This window comes from Rhinatrema bivittatum, chromosome 4, assembly GCF_901001135.1.
Source record: "Rhinatrema bivittatum chromosome 4, aRhiBiv1.1, whole genome shotgun sequence".
Taxonomy (NCBI): domain Eukaryota; kingdom Metazoa; phylum Chordata; class Amphibia; order Gymnophiona; family Rhinatrematidae; genus Rhinatrema; species Rhinatrema bivittatum.
In genome coordinates this window covers 226,395,541-226,420,415 of record NC_042618.1, presented here as the reverse complement: position 1 = coordinate 226,420,415, position 24,875 = coordinate 226,395,541, and the positions used below count along the sequence as shown (strand labels likewise).

Sequence of the window (24,875 nt, the reverse complement as noted above, 5' to 3'; positions counted from 1 at the left end):
GAGTTCGGTCATTTTATTGTCAGCCTCTCCACTACAAAACTGAAGTTGGAATGGAAGATGAAGGTACTTTTATTATCACAGACTTTGCCATCATCTCTTGGGTGAAGCACTGTGGCATCACATGAGGACTGATGGATTTATCAGAAACAGAGTGAGTAAGAGAAAAACCCATAACCACAGGAAGGTTCATTGACTTTCTCAAGGTCAAGTAAGAAGGTCGCGTAATTTAATAACATTATTGTGTGCCGTGCTTCTCAAACGTGCAGAAATCAGTTCACGCTTCTTGGTTTGGAAAAAAAAAGTATCTATAATGGCTGTGTTCATAGCCAGGGTGGCGGGAGAGAAATCCCAGTTTTCAAACAGTTGAGATTTAGGATGCACATGCCACAGGCTGCAGTCTGTGGCCACCTACCCAGAACGGTCAAGGCAATGGCTGGGCTGTAAAAAGGGAGGAGGATGAGATGAAAAATCAGGGAAAAATCCTGGTAGCCACAAATCCTGGTAGCCACAAATCCTGGTAGCCACAAATGGAGGTTCACGGCTCCGCTGCTTCAAAAGAACACCATAAGTCTGCACTAAATGTTAATTTTGAGAATGTTAATTTTGAAAATGTATTTAAAGACAGCTCATTCCTAGTCCCCCTGAGCCTTTGGAAGCATTAAGGAATGCAAACCAGTATTACAAAATGAAATCATGTAATATGGCACCTAAACTGGTTCATCCCTTGTTATCCTGTACATCTTATCTCGTGTACATTATTTACTTGTCTGTACTCCATTTATTATGCCCTGTTACCTTGTATAATGTACAATACTCCTCGTATTTTAGATTTTATCTTTTGTTAGCCTGTACTTTTTTCTCATGTATACTAGTTACTCTCCTATGTACTATAATTTACCTCTTGTTACCTTAATTAAGGTTCCCTTGTACATTCTCCCCCTTTATTTTGTTCTTCCCGTTGCTCTCCTGTTTACCACACCCTGTTCCATGTATCTCATTAAGTTCTCTGTAAACCGATATGATGTACCCAAGAATACTGGTATAGAAAAGCTTTTTAAATAAACAAAAATAAATAAATGTAGGTGTGATGTCATCATAGTGAATTCTCATCAATCATGCTTTTGTCTAGGGGATAATCTGGGATATTATTCTGAGTGATAAGTATTAGTAGTAGTAGTAGCAGCAGCAGCAGCAGCAGGACAGTTGCTCCCAGGAGTTCATGGGAATTGCAGGGATATTGTCTGAAGAATTAAATAGCAATAACTTTAAACACAACGTTTTAATTGATGCAGAGCATGCATATTACTATTTGCTAGGTGCTCTTTAGGAATATTGCCCAGGACATGATGGCTACAATAATCTTTTAATATAACTCAGAGTGTAATAAATTAATGATGATTCTGATAATTAGATCTGATAAGAATGTAAGTAAGCCTCAGGCTCTTTGATCTCAGTACCCTGAGCTTACCTTACAAGTGAAGTGGCTTCAATGAACCAGTCATTCAGTTCAGAAGCAATAATTCTGTTACATTGCGGACTGGATTTTGTCTTCTAATGTTACTTAGCTTTGTTTTGGTTTTCTTTTCCTACTGTCCTCTTACCTGACATTGCCTGAAATGAAAATGCACTCTAGTCCCTGGGGTGTCTCACTGTAGTATTTCTTCGCCCAAATTACCATTTCAAAGATTTGATAGTCAACTCAGTAGTAAAACTGGAGCTAGGACAGAGCCCTTGTTACAAAAATGCATTCTGAAAGTGCCATGGCACCTTAGAGGTGCTAGTTTACATTGAAAAAGTTTAAAAAGCAAGTGTCGCAGGATACCACCCCATGCAAAATGCAAATATGTCACCCCCACTACTCCAGGATTCAAGTAGGCCGCTGTCACAAAGCCAGAACAGTGCACCTGACTGCAGCCATAACATGAATACTGAGGCACAAGAAGCCAACAAAGTGCCATTGTCTTCCCTTCAACACACCAGAGGTGGAAAATCTACTTTCACTGCAGGCTGTTCCTACACACAACTCCTTCCTTCCACCCGGACAAGAAGCAGGCACCATGCTAGCCTTCTACGGGAAGCAAACAAACGAATGACGGAGTGCAAACCGAATCATCACAGCAGAGCACCAGCCCCTAGGGTTACAACAGAGATAACGGATTAACCATAAGAAACAAATCTGCCCAGTCTGCTTCGCCAAGGTGATAAGAGAACCTACTGATAAGATCCCCCGCCCCCCTCACCATATTCATAGTAAAACCTTAAATGGCCGAAGCCATAAATTCATATTTTGTCACTTGTGTTTGTTTGTTTTTTACACTTCAGGTGCTAAAGAGGATTAATCATGCATAATAGTTTTCTCCCAAGTTCTGACGGGCAAATACCCTACGCGCAGAAGGTAAAACTTCACGAACACAAGCAACAAGCAGACATGCAACTGCACGGTATACAGCAAAACCTGTCCCAGATCTTCATCAACAGTTGTTACTCTTAGTTTTTTGTTTTGTTTTTTTAACCAAACATTAAATTTGCATATATTTTCAGACAAACATCCAGCGGGTATTAAATGGTGAACTTGGCTCTGTAGCCTTTTTACCATCTCCAATTTTGCATGGCAGCTTGCAAGGTGAGTGCGCTACAGTAAATCGCCCTTATTTGTATATTAAAAAGAAAAGACAGTTTGAGACTTTGTTTAAGCATCCAAGCAGAATAAAGGTTTGAACAAAAGCGCAATCCCTCTTTTAAGTTATTTCTTCTACATTATGCATGTGTAAGACGCAGACCTGCATACATTAGAAATGGAAGGGCTGTCTGAGCACGATTCTCAGAAAAAAATTGTTCAAGCTGTCAATAAAAGCAGATTGGCACAAGTTGGGACTGAACACGAAGAGTGGCGTTTTCCTAGTTCTTCTGCGACAGCCGTGAGACATCAGAGGAGGGCTCACACGCCCTCCTCGGCAACTTTTAAACACACACAAAGTTCATTTCCCCGCACATGTTCAAACAAAATTAAGGATCCGATTTAAATATTCTGATGTGCACAGCGGATCTGCTGCTGAAATGGACCTGGCCAAGGAAAGAACTGTATCCTACTCGGAAAAACTACTCTGCAAGGTTAAAATAAGGGTAAGGCAGCACAAGGGGGAAAAAGGCATTTCTTCTTTCCTCCCTCTTCCTCCCCACTGTTAACCTTCCGAATTAAATATCCGGCTGCAGCCTTCTGTAAAATCAACCAACATGTAATCAAATCTAATAATTCAAGATAGGTCTCTAAAAAAAGAAAAACATGGAATGAATGATCTGCTGATTACTAGGGGAAAGCGGGGGGTGGGGGAAGCTTTACCTTGATGCAACACTGAGCAGCAGCCTCAGACATGTCTCACGGTCAAATCAGGAAGTTCTCAGGGGTTGTTTTTTTTCCACTTTCCTTTCCCGACCCAGAAATCCTTCGCACGCGCGAGCGATCATCGGAAGAGAAGTTTCCCAGGCATCCAGGAATTGCAAAGGAAAGCGATCGTCAGCCTCCCTCCCCCCGGTGAGAAGCTGTCTGCAGGCTTTGGGGGGTAGAGGGGGGGAGGTGGGACGGCGGAGAAGTGGGTGGGAGGCTGCTGTTTCTGCTGCTGCTGCTGGCGTTTGTTGGTTTTTCAGATCTGCGGCTGATCTGGTTATTTTTTTTTTTTTCTGTTTTCCTTCCTGGAAGAGAGAAACTGAAAGGCAGAACTGAGTGAGTGAGCGAGCCCGTGTGTGTGTGTTTCTATGTCTCTCTCTCGCTCATTGATCTGGAGAGTTTAAGTGCCGAAACTGACGTGGATTCCCAGCACTGAGCTCTGCCTCTTAAAGGAGCAGCGCCACCGGGAAGCGGAGAGCTGGCCCCTGCCGAGCCAGGGGCGAGGAAATGCGGCATGGGGGAGGGGAAGCCAGGCGGGAACTCGTGGTGGGGGAGGGGAGGGGCGGGGGAAGCGGTGTGAGAGCCAGGAAGGAAGGGAAGTGCAGGACAGGAACTGGATCATGGGGAAGGAGGGGCACACGGGGCCAGGGAGATGCTGCCTGGGTAGAGGCTGGGACGGGACGGGGACACAGAAGGATAGCACGGTGGGTAGGTGGCATGCAGTTATATTTGGCAGCAAAAAAAAAAAACAAACCAAAAACACACCCAAACTTTTGAAAAATTATTTTTCGTCACAAAATAATAGGGGGAAGAAAGTTAAACAGCGCGTTCCGCAGCCTGATGCATAATATCTGAAAGGACATCAGTGCCTTAATCTGCACTTTGCACTATCAATGAAGACCTGTAAAAGGAAGGAAAAACCCGAAACGTCTCCTATGAAAAGGGAATTTTGAATAAAAGCCTCTTGTTTGTTTTGACATTTGCTTAGCTAGTTACACCGTTTACAGTAAACGTAATTTAAAAGGTGAGCCTTCCAAAGGGTTCCTTTTCGAAGGGAAATGTAGAAATTGTATGCATAAATATATGTTTTTTACCGGCGTGACGGAGCGAAATGAGGAAATAAGACAAAACGCCCGTGTGCGCGCGGACGCCAGGAAATGGGAGATGAGGTTGCAGAGGGAGCGCTGGGAAAAACAGAAAGGAGGAAGTGAAGGGAGGAAGGTAGAGCGCATGGAGCCGAGATTAAACCGAAAAGAAAGAAAACTTAATGTAAAAAGGAAAGCATTTGGGGGGGGAAATGAAACAATCGCAGATATATTTTTTCGCTTGGGAAAGCAGCAGCGTCATTTATTTTCACACCTCTCACTTTTTTTTTTACCTGAAAAACTCAAAGCGAGTTACAAGAAGTTAGAATCTAGGAAAAGCTACGTCCCTTTGATAATGCACATTAATAGCTGAATAGGGTCGAACAGATAAAAGCATAAAGAGCACAGGGATAGGGTAATTAAATATCTGAACTGTAGCACCCATAAGGCATAAAGAGCAAGAGGGCTGATCTTAGGGAGTGCAACGGGGCTCCGGAATGCTGTCCTGTGACAGGAATTTGTAGCGCTGGGGGTGGGGCTACCCCTCTAAAGTTGACCATGAAGAGCACGGGGATACAGTAATTAAAGTGGCGAATGCAGGGGCTTAATTTGTGGGGGGAGCAGCCTGGAACGCAGTTCTACCACTTTTCAAACCTGAGAGGCAGAGCAGAGGGGGTGTTTTGCTCCCGCCTCTCCCCTTTCAAGGAGCCTGCAAGGAAGATAATGATGAGAGAGTGAACCTGGAGGTGGAAGAGCAGAGAAGAGCCACTCTACTCCCTAAGCCAACCCCCTTCCCTCCTGTTCTTCCCCCCTTCCCTCCTCCTCAAGGAGCAGGAGGAAAAGGGGTGATACTGAAGCATTTGTTGCAGAGCAAAAAACAGACACAAAAAGAGGTTGAAGTAACACGTGCCAGTCCTGGCCTTGATGAGCACCGCAGATTACAAGTTTCCAAATGTGTGCTAATTCAACCCCTTTTTGTGTGTATTACCCAGGGCTTAATTTCTGGCAGGACAACCAAGGGTGGTGTCCTGCCAGAAAAAACTGCCACGTTTTTTCTAGCAGTTAAATCAGTTCTGGCTTCCTCACACAAACAGAACAGAGCTGGTAATGTAAATCACTTCCAGCTCCCTGCAGAAAGAGCAGGCCCAGTGCTTACCCCCAGATGAGAGCAGTCACATGACCTTGACTTTTGTGCAATTTCCTGGTGTAGCCAGTCCCCTGTGTGGGTAATTAGCCTCAATTAGCCTCGGATGGGGAGAAAGAATTATCTTTTGGCGCCTCTGGAGCATCAAATCTCTGTCCCAGTCTCACGTTCACACTCTAGATGAAAAATCTCCCAAGAGGTGCTAAACTGTCCAGAATAGGAGCAAGGAAGCCAAAAGTAACAAAATGTCCATCCATTCTGCCCATGCACTGGGGATAAAAGGTAAAAATCAAAGCAGAGGCCTAAGTTGGTGTTTACTGTAATTTAAAGAAAAGTATCCAGGCCACAATTACAAAAATCAAAATCAACATCAAATAAATCACCACAATGAAACATTTGGTTTCCTTGTCCATTTTAAATCTTCTCATCTCTCTCCCATCTCTTGCATCTTCATCCATAGAAAATATATCCTCTCCATTGAGGGTAGGATTACTAGAGCGTAGCTCCAGCATAAACTAGTCAGGTGGAAAAATGGATCCCCAAGCCAACCATCTGTAGAAAAAATCCAGGACTAGGTCAAAAACTATTAACGGTAATCCAACTGCAAAAATCTTGAAGCCTCTTCAGTTCTTCTCAAAAGCCTTAATCCTTCTCTTTACCCACAATGTTAACAGGTCACCTGGGCAAATTGATCCAGGCCCTTTGGCATACCCGAGATACGGCCTTCCCTCTGGAACTGATCAAACTTTCCAAAAATCTTCAAGCCTCATTCCTCCTAACTTGAGATCCTGGGGAAAATCTCTACCTTCTGCAATCCAGCAACCCACTCTCCGGTCACCTTTCCTGATGGGGACTTTTATATCCCATACAAACCTTTCCTCAGAAAGGTGTTGATATGACCACGGGAGGAATCCCAAATGTTAAAAACAATCAAACCTTCTACTGCCACCTGCTAGAAAAATACTTGGGAGCAATGTTAGTGACTGGCAAAGCCCCATCAGACTGGCGCAATTGAAAGGCTATGAGAGAAGATGGGAGGGGGGTGAGGAAAGATGAGGTGAATGCCTGTCAGCCCCACTGCTTCTGCTGCTTTGTGTGTTTGCATACCTGTACCCCCACAGTTTCACTTCCTTTTTTGTCTGCAAATTAAGCCCTGGGCTAAGGGCAGCTCTGCTACATGTTGGACAGTCTTATGAAGACCGGGCAGTGCGGTTTGAGAGGCAGGCAAACTTGAAGGCTCAGAGCTAGTCTGATATCAAGTGACAGTTTCAAGAGGCTGGACCTGATCCTGCATAGATATTTTCTCTGATTCTTCTCAAGCGTGGTTCCTTAGATGTTGGCACAACTAGGTGGACTTGCAGCAAATGTAGAGAGTGAGGGGAGGGCAGGGACATGCTAGGTACTTCAAAGATAGGGAGGATGGCCAGTTTTTCCATGGACGACAGTCCAACAAACTTAAAAGATCGGGGAGCAGCGGAAGGTTGTCTCCTATTACATTTGTTAAATGGATGTTAAAATGTTACATGTAATATCCCTTTTATTTCCTTTCTATAGAAGCATTGCTACGTATTTAAGACTCCTCACCCTGAGATTTATGTTGATAATATTGCCTCCTTTTCCCAACAGGTTCATGTGAAAAAAAAACAACAGAGTGAGAACCTGCTGGCGTTATAATGTTTGCACATCAACCACACTTCAAGAAAAAAGAGATACACCATTCCGATTGACTCTTACTCTTTTCAGTCGTGTGTTGTGAATTTCAAATCAAGCGGCTCTCACCAGCTCTGTTCCACTTGGTGGAATGCTCCTTCTTTGTTTTCACTAAATTATTTTAACTCTTAACTACAAATAATGTGTATAGAATATAAATACATTAATATGGAAAATTACATTCCAATCATGGGATTCTTGGCAGATTCTGAAAACTTTTACTGAATCTCTATAAGAATAAGCAAAAAATATTATACAAAAGCTTTTAAGATAGGACCTATAATGTCCCTATAGCTTATGTATAATATTTTTGGATCATTGTAGTGTGGCCATTGTAGTGTGGTCATGTTTGCCCTGAATGACCCAGTGAAAATAAGGCACAAACTGAGAGAAATTGGGAAAAGAATGTATGTGAGCTTTATTCCTAAACAAGCACTAACAGTAATGTAATTTACAGCAAACACTTCCCCAAAATTATAGGCAATGAAATCAGCAATGTAACAGCAAAGCATGCAATATCTTAGCCTATCTAATAACTGAATATATGAAGCAATACCATATGAAAGAGCATATATGCAAGTCCATATAAGAGAATGGTCTAAAAGAATATTTACAGTAGGCACTTCCCTGAACAATTACTCCCCCATTTCATCCTCAGTAATGTCTATGGACTCAGTGGAGGCGATGACAATGGGTCAGACACTGTGATCATCATGGGCAGATATCGAGTTGGTTGCTCACTCAATGTAAAGAACTGCTTCCAAACCTCCCTCATATACACCCAATTGCGGAACTAGCACTGAGTTAGCACCCACTTATGGGTTGACAGCCAAGTCTGGGCTACAGTCTAGGACTCTCTGCATGAACATAGTTTGGTTCCTTGTTCTTGCCATCACGCTACATGTGGTCTACAAGTTTTATATTAGCTATCACACGCAGAAGTGTATCTCAGCTCTTACAGAAATATAGTTCCTTAGTCCTAAGCTGTCTGGACTTGCTATAGTTACTTCCTCTTTTAGATATTGGAATATCTGTAATGTCTCTGCAGTGTCTTCTTAATGTCTTCTCTAAACATAAGGGAATATCCTGCCCAGATAGGCACTTCCTGCCTATCTGGGCATCCATTCAACTGTAAATGGGTAGTTCCTCTTTCTGCAGCTTTAGCTGTTTTGGGCAGAAGGCTAATTCTGGATGTACAGCCAGGGATGCTCTACTTCCTTAATCTTAAAGTAACAGATGTATCTTCCTGAGACTAACTTCCTTATCTTACAGAACCAGATGCAGTACTGTAAACTTGGTGTTGTGCGCCCCGTCCGCGCCCGGCCCGCGCATGGGCCTGCTCACCTCGCTAGCACCTCTGCAGGTCACGGGTCGGCCTCCCCAGTGGCAACTGCGAGCTCCTCTAGGCCTCGGCATCCCGCGGTAGCGGTCGCCGGGCCTTCCACTGCACACCAGGCCTCACGCCAGAGTTCGGCGTCTCCAGTGGCATTGGCCATGCCCCTACAGGCGTGCGCATGGACCGCCAGGTCTCTTGTAGGGCCAGGGGCGGGTCCGAGCTCCGCGGCGCGCCCTGATTGATGGAACAATATAAGGAAGTCCCTGCCTGCACTTCCTTGCCTTGGCGACGCATGCATGTTATAAAATTGGTGCGTTCATGTGCACGCGCCAGGAACTGCGCACACATGGACGTGCACACGTGGCTTTTAAAGTCTACCTCAAACTAGGCACTCTAAGTATGATCCAAAAATAGATTTAGAAAATGGTTGAGTGGGAGGCGATAAAAGGCAGTGGTAAGCAAAAGCAAAGAGGGTTGCCAGTAGTGTACTTCGGGGATTGGTCCTTGGTCCGGTTCTGTTCAACATTTTCATAAGCAATATTGTGGAAGGGCTATTGGGAAAGGTTTGTCTTTTTGCAGATGATATAAAAAATCAGTAACAGGGTAGACATCCTGGAAAATGCAGAAAACATGAAAAGGGATCTAGCAAAACTTACCTGTAGAGGCACATCTAGCTAGTCCAGTTTTCAGGATAGCCACAATGAATATGCATGAGACAGATCTGCATATACTGGGTCTCCAATATGTGCAAATATATCTCATGCACATTCATTATGGGGCAGATTTTAAAACCTGTGCGTGGGTGCAGATTTGTTCGTACAACCCGGCGCGAACAAATCTACGCCCGATTTTATAACATGCGCGCGCAGCCAAGCGCATGTTATAAAATCCAGGGTCGGCGTGCGCAAGGGGGTGCACAATTGTGCGACTTCCGCGCACTGAGCCATGCAGCCAGCCTCTGTTCCCTCCGAGGCCGCCCCGAAATCGGAGCGGCCTCGGAGGGAATTTTCCTTCCGCCCCCCCCCCCCCCACACCTTCCCCTACCTAACCCGCCCCCCAGCCCTACCTAGAACCCCCCCCCTTACCTTTGTTGAAGAAGTTATGTGCACCGGCCAACAGCTGGCCCACGATCCCGGGCACAGTGGCATATGGCCGCTGTGCCTGGAGGCTCAGGCCATGCCCCACCCCCAGACCACCCCGGACCGCCCATGCCCCGCCCCTTTTTGCAAGCCCCGGGAAATACGCGCGTCCTGGGGCTTGCGCCCGCTGTGAAGCCTATGCAAGATAGGCTCGGCACGCGCAGGGGGAGGCAGGGGTAGGTTTTCGGGGGTTGTGCACGTATCTTACGCGTGCAACCCTTTTAAAATCTACCCCTATGGATTTCCTTAGGTGTGCTTCCAGGATTGGGCTGGGAAGCACTGGTCCTTCTTCTGGAGGCACACCTAACCAGTCGTTTTTTCAGGATATCTACAATGAATGTGCATGTATGGGGGAGTGAAGTTCTGTGCATAAAACAGCAGCGGGATAGGGGGGTGATCATATTTGATGATGATAAGGTGGCCAATCAGGTAGATAAGTCAATAGCTAAAGTCAAAAGGATGCTTATTTCAGAGCTGACAGTGGGCCGCGGGGACGGGTGAGCCGCTGAACCTCCTGTTGTCTGCAAGTTTTCTAAGCCCCAAGCAGAGAGAACTCCCCTGGATGACCCAGCAACAAGACTGCTGATGATACAATCTCACTGAGGGGAGGAGGACTTTCTCCCACTCTGAGTGGAATGCTGACTGCAGGAGCAGCAGAGGGGCCTTCTTTGGATCAGAACAGGTTGGGTTGCGCCACCAGTAAACAGGCGAAGATGCTGTAGCAATGAGAGTTTTTATTTATTTATTTATTTCATGATTTTATATACCGTCGTTCAGTATTCTTTCACAATGGTTTACAGATATCATAATAAAATTACAAAATAATTACAGGATTATTAAAAAACAAAAATAAAAGGTAAAAAATATAAAATAATCAGCTCACGATAAAATAGAATAAAAGTATAAGATAAATTCAAATAAAATATGAAACATAAATAAAGTAGTATCTGGAGTTGCAGGTACTGTTTGAGGGACAGACTCTGGAAAGGTCTTCAAAGCCTATGTCTGTGGATGCAGATTTTCCTCCATCTATGCAGTTTGCTTCTGATGAAGCCCAAGGTTGTCAGTCTTGATAATATTTGTGATGCTATTGTAGTTCTTCAAAATTTTGTTTCTTCTCAAATACAAAGCTAAAAATATCAAAGATAAGGAAGTTTGATTAATAAAATATAACCTCTTGCTTCATGACAAAGTGGAAAGAATGGAGAATATAATTAGACATCGACTGAGATTTATTACTTTTCCATGAATTCCTACTTTTATACCACTGGATTTATTCAGAGACCTATGTTGGAGTATTAAAAATTCCTGAGAAATCTCTTCCTCTATCATGAGTTTATTATCTACCTCCCTTTAAAAAAAGAAAGGGGGATATTACATATTACACAGTCACTGCCTTCATTTGACTTTCTTAATTTAACTCAGGTTTTGGAGGGAGAAGAGGAGAAACCTTCATTAGCAACTTTAATTGTGAATTTTGTCCTGGATCTGGATAGAAACATGGTGGTCTGATTGTTTTTCAAGCACGGGGAAACTGGGTTCCTTAATTGTCCAGTTCACACTTTTCCTGATGTGGCTAAAAGTACATAAAAGAGAAAACAACTTATTTGCTAAGATCTAGAGTCTTACAAAGTGGTGGCTTTTTTGGTTCAATTTTCCTTGCAAATATATGGCAAAATATACATCTGGTAGATATATTTTTTTTATGATCTTTCACGCTTAACTGCCTTTTTCAGTACTAAGGTTGATTTGGCACTTGCTGCAGTCTCCTCTCCTAATTTAAATTCAGATAATCCCTGAGTTCTCATATCAGCTAGTCCTGGAGTTATGCATCTTTTATTTCCTTATATTATTTGTTTTCTTGGTTTTGTGGTATCCTAACCCCCTGCAAAATGGTGGACTGGAATGCATTGGGCTTTGATTGTTTGTTTTTTCCTTTTTTTGAAGCTTAAATTCGAATGCAATTTTTTTATATCAATGCTTTGTGTATAAGATTTGTATTCTTGGTGGTTTATTGTATTAACTGTTAAAAAAAAGGATGCTTGCATGCATAAAGAGAGGACTAGCCAGTAGGAAGAAAGTGGTGATATTAGGGAGAAAGATCAAGTGTTTGAGAAGTTCTTTAGGAATAAAGATCGCTCCTTTTGTGGGCAAAGAGTATACTTGTTTCCAGATGTCTCGAGGCCTACACAGGCACGTCGTAGACAATTCCTTGCCCTGAAAAGTAAAACCCTAGAAATAGGGGCAACCTTTTTCTTAAAGTTTCCTGCAAAGTGTTATATAAATTTTCAGGGTAATAAATTTATATTCTCAGACCCCTTACATTTGGAGACATTTTTCGCAGACAAATCTGAGTCTAATAGAGTTAATAACATCTCAACATAAAGGCCATAATAAGAATTTTGTAATCTCTCTCTCCTTTTTTTGAATTGTGTGGATATATTATTATATTGTTATCCCCCAAATTATTTAGTCTTGTTCAACATATTTTAGGTTATGGTAACAGATTATGTTATATAAATGATATTGGATGTTGTATATCAAGATTTCTTTGTTTATTTTGGAATTATGTTGGAATATATAAAAAATTTTCAATAAAGTATAAATTGAAAAAAAAAAAAAAGAAAGTGGTGATATTGCCTCGATAGACATCTCTGGCAAGTCCTCATTTGAGAATATAGTGTACAGTTCTGGAGAACACATCTTCAAAAAGATATCAATTGTATGGAGTTTTTTCAGAGGGCAGCTACTAAAATGGTCAGCGATCTTTATTATAAAGCATATGGGGACAGACTTCAGGGTCTAAACATGTATACCTTGGAGGAAAGGAGGACCTTTTTCAAAGCTGATGGAAGTTAATTCCAGTTATGTTTCACTCTCATAGATATGAATGGGAGCTGAGGAGTTGAAATGCTGTTGTAGCTTCTCAGCTGCCATTCATATCTGTGAGAGTGATTTTATAAACAGTTTTTTTCCACTTAATGAAACATAGCTGCATAATGCTGTATATATATATTACAAAGCAGGACTAATAAACAGTGACTACTTACTTATAGAACTAGATAGCACTACTACTACATACAGTCAGTTCTCAGTTGCACAAGCTGCTACATGTGTGCATGTATCAGGATCGCGAGCAAAATTGTAATGAGGACAGTAACATGGAAGGAGCTACTGATCCCTCAGGATAATGTTTCAGACACAAGTTTCCTGGGAAGTGCTGCTGAGAAAGATAATAGTAAAAAGGGCCACATCGGTTGCGACCGTCACTTCCCGACGGCTTCTCTCCGCCTGCCTTTCCTTTTTTGCGGCTCCTCCTGCTCTTCACGGATTCCTGGCTGCCGCGGCATCCGCCTGCCGTCCTCTCCGGCGTCCCCGGACCGGCTTGGGCGCTGCCTCCCGCCATGTTCTACAGGTACCTTAGGGCACGCGTGCCGTGCGGCCCTCATTCTTATTTCCTCATTGGCGCGCTCCTCAGGAGCGTCCCCCTGTGATGACGTCACGTTCCCCGGATATTTAAGCCTACAGTTTATTGCTAGCTGTTGAGTTAGCAAGGGTGATTCTTACGGATGGGATTCGCTCTCCGTACCCAGCTACTCTGCCTCTCCAACTTCTATTGGACTCTTTCTGCTAATGGGGTACCCGCTCCTCGGGGGCCTCTTTTGCTTCTTTCAGGTCGCTATCAGGTAACCGGTACTCGGTCCTCGAGGACCATGTTCCCTGACCTGCTGCCTGTATCTATCTCCTCTTCTACTTGAAAGAATTCGCTTCAGACACCATCAGTGAGTACTACCATCATCTACTCCTCAGAGCTGTCTCCCTGGAACCAGGTACTCGCTCCTCGAGGGCCTGTCTCCGTTCCAGCGCCAGTGCCATCTCCTATGTGGAACTGCTGTGTGAGTACTTTGCCAACGAGTCTCTCTGCTTCCAGGGATCTGGTACTCGCTCCTCGAGGGCCAGCTCTCCCTATCTCGGGGCTTCTTCATATTTGGGACTCTTTGACTGTTCTATTGTACTCATCGTCTCAGTTCTCTTCACTGCAGCACTGCTACCGGAGGAACCGCTGTTCCAGCGCCCTGGGGAATACCAGCCCAGCCGGGCTACATCTTCTACTCACTACTGCCACCTCTGGTGGCTTCTCAAACTGTCTAAATAAAGATATAATCTGTGTTTGTGTGTCCAAGAGCTGAGCCTGACCTGGGGCCCCTCACGGGACTTCCTTCCGTGGGCGTGGTCAGCTGCCACAGTGTCCAAGGGTCCACCCAAACCTCACTAATTATAACAACATCTTCTTTCCTGCCGCAATGCTGATGAAGTTATTTTGGGGAAGCAATTTTTAAAATCAGTGCATTGCATGCAGGCTCATAGGTACTTGGTGCCCGTGTGCTTTCACGTTGGTTTCCAAAAAATTTGAGATCTGGCCAGTACCATTGAGTACTTCCATACCTGTGGACGTTGCACCTGCTTTGTAATGGATGCAAAGTCCACACCATAAAGCACATACAGAGGTTTCAAAATGAAATCCTCACCTGTCTGCTGGCTCCACCCTGCCGTGCTATTAGTCTCATCTCTTTGCAGTGTGAGTAAGGTAGCGTGGGTACTTTTACTGACAGGAGGGGACGGCAATTTTCAACTGACAATTTTACCTTAATTACCCGATCAGATCATTTGAAAAGTGGGCATGAACTGGTCTACTGTCTTTAAAAGAGGATAATTTTATAACTGTACATGTTCAGATAAGATGTACTTTTTGTGCATGTTCCTTTTATGCGTAGAATTTTCCCATAATTTTTAAAGCAAACTTATGCGCAAAAATTTGCTTTGAAAATTATTGTGTAATTGGCCTGGTATGCACACAGATTAACTCGCATGAAGGTACTTCTGCTCTTCGGAGTGCATAACTTATGTGGGTTAACTCATGCATATACTTTTTTTAAATCAGAATTTCCATCTCTGCCCTTCAGACCGCCAGTCACCAAGCCACATAAAAGTACACGTGCAACTGGGTTAAGCATGTACTTTTATGAGCACAGAACCTCGGGCTGTTTTGTAATAACTATTAACATGCACAAAACATGAGTTTATATGTGCAAATAACTTTGAAAATTAAGCCACTGTTCTAATCTGGTATGCATACGTTTATTTAATTGATCATAATTAGTGCTTCCCTGTTTGTCCGAAGACACTCTGAGATCTATATTCAGACACAGTTCAGATAGCAAATTTAGCTGGATTTGGAGACATATTCAGTAATGTAGCCATGCTATTGAATATAGCTGACTAACGTTCGGGCTGATACAGTACAGCCACTCCCCGCAGAAGAAGCAAGCAGTGGAGTTCACATTTCAAAGGCTTCTCAGACTGAGGGCTGTGGTTCCAGTGCCCATGTCTCAAGGAAGTATGGGGTGATATTCCATTTATTTTGTTGTGCCAAAATGGAGGGCTCCTTTCATCCCATCTTGGATCTCAATAGGGTCAACCATCACTTGAAATTGATAATGGCACTCCAACACCACAAAGCTTAGAAAGTGTTGGTGTTCCAATCGGATGGGAATATGAAGGAAAGCCTTTGACAGATCCAAGGAGGTCAGAAATTCCTCTGACTGCACCACCATTATTACAGAGCGTAAGGTTTCCATTCATTTTTCTTGATTGACTGCCATTTTAATCATTGGGTATGTGATGTGTCTGCTGTTTGGAAATATTTTATTGGTGTTTAAAGAATTTTTAATAATTTTTAAGAGTTTTTAATTGTTAGATGTTGTTCTGTTCATCAGCTGTTTTGAAACATTTATTCATATAGTTTTACAATTATTTGTATGTGGGAATCTATAGCAGCTTGGCTTTTTCTGTTTTCCTATTTGGAGGGGTATTGGTGTTTAGGGCCTGGTTTAATATTTGTAGTGTTGCCTTTTTGTAGGTAGGGTTGTTCCATTTGAGTGCATGCCATGATGTGGGTGTAACTGTGCAGATTAGTTTGTGTGCATTATTGCAGATTCTGGTACTATGTTAGGTGCTATATTTCTGTTTCCATTTCTCCAGTTTTGTACTGCTTGCAGAGTGGCTTTTTTTGGGTTTCCATTCCAATTTTTGTCTCCATATTTGTAATTTGTGGTCTTTCTGTACTTGGTGAAGGTTGATCTTATGTGCATGACCGAGGTGAGATATTTAACTAGCATGTAGGCTAGTAAAATACCTCATTATATTTGTTGTGTTTTCTCAATAGGACATGCATTGGCGGTGAACTGCTGTCTTTTTATAAGTAGGGCTATTGCGCCTGGTAGTAGAGGGAGTTTGTGTTGCTGTTATTGAGATAATACCAGAATATCTTTTTTTGTATGGTGAGTTGTATGGGGAATGTTCTAGTTCTGCTGTATACCCATTACTAAAGGTCGGGGGTGGAGGTGGGTTTAGCCTTGTGACTGTCATGTGTTAGTGTGTCACCATGTGGGAACTATCTATCAGGTGTGTCCCGACAGAAAAACAGATTGAGAACCTCTGGATTAAATTATCGTGAAGAAAATCATACCATCACGTTTTTATTGTAATATTTACTTCTTTTACATTTTGAATATATTTTGTCAAACATACTAAAAAAAATATTTCCAAGCTACCTTCTGTAAAAGTTAATGTGCATGTCCAAAATAGTAAAATTCAATCAGATAATCTTCAGACATTTTTTACTGCATAAAATTTGAACGGAAATTTGATTAAACTGACAGGTTAAGCTGTTACAGTGCCAAATGTTACTACTAATACCATATTAAAGAGCTGGTCTTGCTACAAAGAGCCATACATGACATGTGGCTTATCATGTTATATATTTTAGTGTACTTTTATTTTAAAATTTCCCTGCACCAAATTATCAGCCCCCTGCCCCAATTGAAATGAATGAGCTGAAATAGCAGAGAATACTCAACTTTAAAACACTTACAAAATGTAATTAAACCTATCACATCTACTGAATATATATTTAAAAGACTTGTGTTGATCATACTGTCATTTCTGATTGTGTCCACCAAGTGGAGTCCTGAACAGTGGAAGGTGCACTATGCAAAGACAATATGCACTGTCTGCAAAGCATTGTCTCTCAGGCACATAGACACACAGGCCCTTAACCATACATACATACAGGCTCTCACAGACACACACACACATACACTCACACACAGACATACAAAGACACACACAGGCTCTCACACATACACAGGAACATACACACACAGATATATAGGCTCTCACACATATATAGGCACACAGACACAGGCTCCCACTCACACACGTACACACACACACACAGGCTCCCTCCCCCCACAAACACAGGGTCCCTCACACATACACATATACACAGACAATGGCTTCCACTCATGTATACATACACACAAGCTTGCACACACATAGGCTCCCACTCACACACACATACACATAATCACAGGGCATCGTCTTCAGGCACCGCCAGACCCCTTCTTCAGTCGGCATGAAAAAACAAATTTCAAATTCTGGTGTCACCTCAGCAAAAAATATCCCTCCACTGCTATTTTGTGAAGTAGCACAAACTCCTGCAAAGAAAGAAATGTCTAGAACCTTGCCGTACCATACAGTCACAGGACTGACTTTCAGGATTCAAATAACAGCAACCTTATGAAAAGCAGCAATGCAAATACTACACCAGGCCCTAGAACATTAATATATCACCTGCTGGAATAACAGAACAAGCTGGACTGCTACAGAGAAACTACACATTAGCAGAAATACACACACACAGGCAAAACAGAGACTGGCCTTACCTAATATATAAATAACAGACTACAAATTAGAAACAGAAACATGCAGACAAACCAAAATAGAAAGCCTGAGAAACTAAACTCTGAACAGTGGAATACTGAAGAAAGAACAAAATACAAAAATATAAGAAATGCACATTCCCAAAGATGGCATATTCAAATTGCTAAAATCTCAAAATATAATTTTTTTTACTTTTATTGTCTGATGTTTGTATTTTTCCAATCATTTGATCCCGTCTTTTTTCCTATTTTTCCCTTGTCGCTCATTTCCTAATTCCTTTTCAGTGTCTCTCTTCTCCTATTGTCTTCTTCCCTTCCTCTCTCCCTCCCTCACACACACACACACTTTCCTCACAGTCTCCTTCACACACACAAGCTCACATTCTCTACACACACACACACACAAGCTCTCTCTCTCTCATTCTCCCCCAGGCTCCCATTTTTATGCACACACAGACCCACACCCAGGCTCCCATTCTTATGCACTCACAGATGCACACTCAGGCTCCCATTCTCACCCACATACACACACACACATACACACATTCAAGCTTCCATTCTCACCCACACATTCAGACTCCTATTCTCACCCACACACATGCAGGACATTTTCATTAGGCACAGCCAAAGTCCTACTTCTACCGCCGCGGGGATGGGATCCTGTAATGGCGTTGCAGCTCTGCCCTCCTCTTTGCCGTCGTTGGGATGGGATCCTACGATGGCATCACAGCTCCGGCCCTCCTATTCGCTGTTGCGGGGATGGGATCCTGTGATGGCATTGCTCCAACTGGCCTTGTCTTCAGTCGCTGGCGGCCTTTCTCCTTCAGCTGCCGGTGGGTTGAGATCAACCAGTGGCCTGTGACCTCTTCTGCTGCCGCCAGCTTGCTGCCCCCCCCCCCCCCCCCCCCGGGTGTGCCTCCCCGTGCAAATGCATGGTATGCACACCCGGTCATGCCGGGTCTGTCTCTGTCTTGTTGCAGTTTCCATTTAGGTTTTGGTCTACATGTTTCTATTAATGCTTTATGGTCTCTTTATTCTTTGTTAGGTCAGAGTCTGAACATGTGACTGAGGTGAGGTATTCTGCTGGCATGTAATTTCTGTGTAGGATAGCCTGGCTTGTTCCGTTTTTCTAATAGGAGGATCATTGGAGTTTTAAGGCCTGGTGTAATATTTTCAGTGTTGCCTTTTCATAGGAAAGTTGGTTACTGTTTGAGTGCTGGAAGTTGGTACTGTTCTGGTATGAGAGGTTTGCTATTTATGTAATTTCTGTTCAGAAAGATGTAGCGACCAAGGGGGAGTTGGTGCAACCTGCAGGGAGGAGCTCTGCAGTTCCCCACTGTTGGCAGGCAGAGCGAGATGATGCGAGGCCCAGCTGGAGTTTCACCACTTCCAGCCCACGTTCCCCTTAGGTTGAGCCCTCTGGTGCTGGGGCCAGCTTAGGCATGAGCCTCCGGGTAGATGAATCCGGGGCGGTGCAAGGGAAGCAGGCCAGGACCATAGAAGCACAATGCTGGGTGCAGGCAGAAGGTCAGGACAGGAAGCGATCAAACAGGGTTGTAGTCCAGGCAAGAGGTCAGGACAGGCGGCGATCAGACAGAGTCATAGGTCAGGTGGGAGGTCACACAGGAGGAACGAATGAAGGAAGCACTGGAATCAGGAAACTAAAAAAGCAGAAGTCGGGAACCAGAGCCAGAGTCAGTCCTGAAGCACCACAGGAGCAGGAGAGGCAGCAACTAGGCAAGGAACCTGGTTGCCAAGCCGCAGAGGAGAGAGGGAGCTGGCCTTAAATAGGCCAGCTTTGTTGACGACAAAGATAGAGTGCCGCTGACCGTTCCACCACTGGCCCTTTAAATGTGGGGGAAACGGCCGCGCACGTGCCTAAGGAGGCGGAGTCTAGGCGCCGGAAGAAGAGCCCCGAGCAGCGGCCCTAATGGTGTCCTGTTGCAAGGAGGAATTAGAGGCTAAAGTGGAGTCACGCAGCTCCCTGCCGTACTCTACAGAGACACCCACATCGAGCCCACCGTGGGCAGGAGGAGCGCAGAGGTGTGGTCACGGCATGGATTTATATAGAAGAATTAGGATACTTTCAGTATAATGTTTTGTATTCCTTTCTGAATCATTCCTAACATTCGACCGCTGCCGCACTCCAACCTGAGGATTCCAATGTATTGTCCACAATGATTATTCCAAGATCCGTTTGGGTGGTGGTTCCTAATACGGAACCCAGCATTGTGTACTTGTAGTTAAAATGATGTTGTCCTATGTGCATCTCTATGCCCTTGGCCATATCTACCCTTTAGATACTCAGTTCCCCAATCTCACAAGGTCCTCCTGTAATTTCTCACATTTTGTTCATACTTTAACTACTTAAAATAACTTTGTGTCATCTGTAAATTCCACCATCTTGCTCTTTACTCATCTGAATCATTAATGAATCCATTGAACACTGGTTTTGGGATAGATCCCTGGGGCGCTACAGTAGTCACCTCTCTCCATTGGGAAAACTGACCATTTAGTCCTATTCTGTTTCCCATCCGTTAATCAATTTTCAATCCACTATATGGCATTTGCTACTACCTCATGACTTTTAAATTTCCTCAGAAGTCTCTCACAAGGGACTTTATCAAATACTTTCAGAAAAATTTAGATACACTATACAGTCCTTACCTATATGGTTTTTTTTATACCTTTAAAACATTGAATTAGCAAGATACAATTTCCCTTTGCTAAATCCATCCTGCTTTTCCCCTTTAAGCCATGCTTATCTATATGCCCAATAATTCTATTTTAAACAGCTGTTTCCACCATTTTGCCTGGCACCAATGTCAGGCTTACTGGCATGTGCTCTCCTGGATCACCCTTTAGCCACTTGAAACTTAAAACATGCCAAGTTTCAGCTTGCATGCAGTTCCTAAAGTGAAAGAGTGGCCACACAAAGAGCTTATCTTAAAGAAAGTCCTGAACATAAGAACATAAGAAATGCCATACTGGGTCAGACCAAGGGTCCATCAAGCCCAGTATCCTGTTTCCAACAGTGGCCAATCCAAGCCACAAGTACCTGGCAAGTACCCAAACATTAAATAAATCTCAAGCTACTATTGCTTATTAATTAATAGCAGCTTATGGATTTTTTCCTCTAGGAATTTATCCAAACCTTTTTTAAACCCAGTTATACTAACGGCCATAACTTGCTGTATTCTTATCTGAATCAAAAGGCCAAAACACTAGGGCAGAGCTTTCCAAACTTTTCATGTTGGTGACACACTTTTTAGACAAACATAATTTCACGACACGGTAATTCAGTCTACTAGTAAACCAGAGGTTAAAGGTTAAACGAACGAAACATATTTCAACAATTTATGTATGTTTCCTTAAATATATACATAAATAAAATGTTTCACGACACAACCTATCTCATGAAAACCTTAAATTTATATTAAAAATATATAATATTCCAAGATTCATGTTATTGTTATAATTTATGAGAAACAATAAAACAAATTGTCTGTCCCCCACACACTCATCTCTCTCCTCCCCCCAGCACATGTCTGGCCCCCACACACTCATATCTCTCCCCCTCAAGCACATGTCTGTCCCCCCAGCACGTTTGCCCCCCACTCACTCATCTCTCTCCCCCCAGCACATGTCTGGCCCCCACACTCATGTACCTCGTCTTTTTGATTGTTGCCAGTTAAGTGCTTCACTCCCTTCCATGATCACCAGACACTGCTGCTTGCAGTCAGTACTCCTCATGGCCAGGCCTCATCGGCAGCAGCAGCCACTGCAAGGATGGCTGGGCTCGTTCCACCCACCAAGCCCCCCAAAAAAACGCGATTGACAGCAAAAATCACCCAATAATAAGCAACCCATAAACTGAAAAAAAAAGTGAATCTCTAGAAAAAAAAAGCCCAAACTCGCATCAGAGTTGACCGGGCTTGCGCGACACACCTGCACACTGCAGGCGACACACTAACGTGTCCCGACACACAGTTTGGAAAGCTCTGCACTAGGGGAAGCTCAGCCCTTGACACTGTCAGTGTTTCGACGGGTTGTGGAACGCAAAACATAGCTTATACTTCTGTCTTCAAAACATGGTCACCATTATCACAAACGAAAGCCTCGATGCCAGCTGCGGTACGTGCAGACACTAATCTAGGTCTGCCCTTGCTACGTCATAGCTTTAACTTAGTGGCAATGATTTGCAAGCGCAGAAATAGATCTGTGCCCCTTGCAATGGTCTGACCTTTCCTTTAAATTGAAAGCGTGCTAGCACAATACTCTGACAATCAGGAACGGTCCCGTTCTGCTGATGGGTGAAAAGATCCTCGCCGAACTAGATCAGACTCTGAACCGGGTTGGTAGAAGTTAAAATTTGTTTAAGGGCTTTTTTTGCCCAAAATTCAGAACTATCATGGATATCCAGTGAGGAGCAAAGTGATTCTCCCTGGACTGATAGTATCTGGCAACACAGGTTCTGGATGTAAGGGTACTGAGATTCTGGCAACATCCCCTGACGGTTTCAATTATACAGGAATCCAAAGGGATTTTCAGCACCTCCCACTGTAAACATTGTTCCAGTGCTCCTGCTCGGGGACCCATCCCCCTATAAATATAGCAACACTAGAAGGTTTCTAAAGTATTATATTTGCACTCATCACTAGAACAGTTCCATCCAATACCACATTGTAAGTCCAAAGGCAGTCCAAAGCCGTGAAGGCCATAATGGACGTCTGCCCGCAGTAATAAACTTCCCTGAAAGCTCATGTCATTGATGTCTCACTGATGATTTGTGATTACCAGTGACAAGACAGCTTGTCTCTATAGCCTCATGCTTACGGTCTTCCTGGATTGGTCCGGGTGCATACTGAATTTGGGGGAAGGAATTATTAAAACCTTGCATGTAGAGTTCTTTCCATGATACCATTAAATGCCCTTTGAGGTTGCCCATTGCAGACAGTCCGTCTGACCCAGCTCGTGCCGCCTTCTCCCCATGCCCTATCTTCTTCCGATCATTTCTCCACAACCACAATACGCGTCTCCAGAGATCTCTGCGTGTCTGTGCGCCTGATTTCATGTCTTTCCACACCTTGCTAATGACTGTGGCTTTCAAAACGGCCAAGAATTACAGTTACTGAATCGATGCATTTCATGGCAGCATCAATCAGACCAGCTCCTCACATTTTCATCCTTTTAGGTTTCAGTGGTGCATTTTTATAGTTATTTTTACTGTTCCATTATTTATTGCATTTTTTTTTTCATACGTTTCCTTCTCCATTCTATGGTAATATTTTCCTTCCCCTTCTTAGCATCTTTCCTCACACTACTGTTTTCTATTTGATCCTGCTGTATAGAACCTGTTGCTTGAGCGAAGTCTGAAGACCCGCCAACAGATTTACTGACATTCAGTAAAGAACTGTTTTGTTTCTCATATTCTCAATAAAATTCATGCACATTTTTGCATTGCTGGAGAACCCTCACTAAGGAAGTGTTTGAGACAAGCAATGCATTTGGATTGTCTGTTTTTAGTGGCTGAGACTCAGTGCTCTGGTACTAGTGTTCAGACTGATGCAATAACCTGTGTGACTGTGTTTAAACTGTTTCTTAACGCACGTTATATATTTTTTTTCTTTGATTCCCGATGTAGCAAGATAATGCAATGCTAATGCATCAGGAGTTTTAAAAAGTGTGCAGACTGGAAAATGTTCACTCAGCATAGGCTGAACGTCCATTTCAAACCTTCAAGGTAACGTCGCACAGCTGCCGCGAGTTCCAGAAAGACTTGAGCTGCTCAAGTCAGCCCATGTCCTTGTTGCTAGGGCCAGAACGTTTTGGTTGCTGTGTGCTCAGAGGCTTGCAAGGCCTCTCCCATCTTCTCTTTCATCGGTGCTACCTGCTGTCGCCCCCCCCCCAGCTCCCCCAAAGTGCAGAGACTCCTGCCACAGCCTCCCCACCGAAATAGGGGAAACCGGGAAAGACTCTATTACGGCGCTTCAGACACAGCCAGAGGTGGTTGCAGGCCCTATCTTCATGAGGTTCCTCCTGCTGCTGGGTCTGAGTCACCCCTGGATTCTAGTGACTGAGCTTTTACTGATGCTGAATCATGTCTCTAGGGCCAGGGATCCGTCACTCACAACAACAACCCACCTCCCCATATATCAGACCAGGAAGCTCAGCCACACCTTCTGTGGAAAAACAAAATGTTCCTTGGATTTGTGCAGAAAGCTGCCCTATGCTGGCCAGCAGGTGACAAAGCTGTGAAGACACTTCCAGCACTATAGTCCCAAGGGCTCCAAGCACTGCCATTGCAACTCTTTGGATCCCCGTCCAATACAAGGTGCAGAATGGAGCTGTATCCAGGAGGTAAACCTGATCTCCTGCATGGTGGTGTATAATGCTGTCCCTGGATATGCAGCCAGACCATAACTATAAATTACCTATTGCAGCATCAGCTTTCTCTCTAGATTGATTCCAGTAACATCATTGGTTAGGCTGAAAGAAGACTAGAGAGCCCCACTGAGTTCAATCTTTTTTTTTATTGCTTAGCCTTGTAACCCTGAGGAAGGCAAAAATAAATAAACCCCCCACTACATCTGTTGCCAGTTCTGCAACAGTGAAAAAAAATGCCTTCTTGACTCCAGTTATGTCAGTCAATTTACTAGTGTTGGATTAGCAATGTTTCCTAGTGCAGTGGTTTTCAACCCAATCCTTAGGACGCACCAAGCCAGTCAAGTTTTCAGATTTGATGTGATGATAGCAGTGCATGCATATCTATCTCATGCCTACTCATTGTGGATATCCCGAAAACCGGACTGGCTAAGTGTGTTCCAAGGACTGGGTTAAGAACCACTGCCCTAGTATGTAGCTGTATCAGATTCATCGTGTCTTCCGATATTTTGTTCTTCTAAAAGAAGAGTGGCCTATCCAGTCCTCAAGAGCCATAAATAGCACTGGTTTTCAGGATATCCATAATAAATAGGCATGAGATAGATTTGCATGCACTACCTCCATAGTATATAAATCTATTTCATGCCTATTCATTTTGGATATACTGAAAACTAAATCTGTTTGTAGCTTTTGAGGACCAGAGTTGGCAACGTACGCCTGCTCTAAAAACTTATCTAATTTACTTTTGAATTGATGTGCTGTAGTCATAATTACTTCTATTGTCATACCGAATGGTGTCTTTTTTTTAATATTCTAAACAAATCAGGGCCTCTAACCTTTGCTTGCTGCACTTTGCATAGTACATCATGTGTTTTTGTTATTTTTTTGTGGCATGGGCTCTTGACTTT

General features: G+C 43.5%; 1 protein-coding gene and 1 long non-coding RNA gene across 4 annotated transcripts in view; one reads left to right on the top strand and one right to left on the bottom strand.

The window, feature by feature from the left end:
- ETV6 (ETS variant 6) overlaps positions 1 to 3,473 on the bottom strand; it is a 249,449-nt gene extending 245,976 nt beyond the window's left edge. The window contains exon 1 of one of the 2 annotated variants that reach the window (XM_029599789.1): positions 3,341 to 3,473. In XM_029599789.1, the coding sequence (XP_029455649.1) occupies positions 3,341 to 3,373 (33 nt within the window). In that variant the 5' untranslated portion in view covers positions 3,374 to 3,473. The remainder of the gene's footprint in view (positions 1 to 3,340) is intronic. The other variant, XM_029599790.1, reaches the window with a different exon arrangement.
- On the top strand, positions 1,991 to 9,459 carry LOC115090554. Of its 2 annotated transcripts, XR_003856420.1 has the most exons (4): positions 1,991 to 2,198; positions 2,323 to 2,623; positions 3,439 to 3,532; positions 7,241 to 9,459. It is a non-coding gene; the product is annotated as an uncharacterized LOC115090554 (long non-coding RNA). The 2 variants fall into 2 exon arrangements; XR_003856419.1 differs by lacking the exons at positions 1,991 to 2,198; positions 2,323 to 2,623 and adding an exon at positions 2,931 to 3,123.
- The last annotated feature ends 15,416 nt before the right edge of the window (positions 9,460 to 24,875 follow it).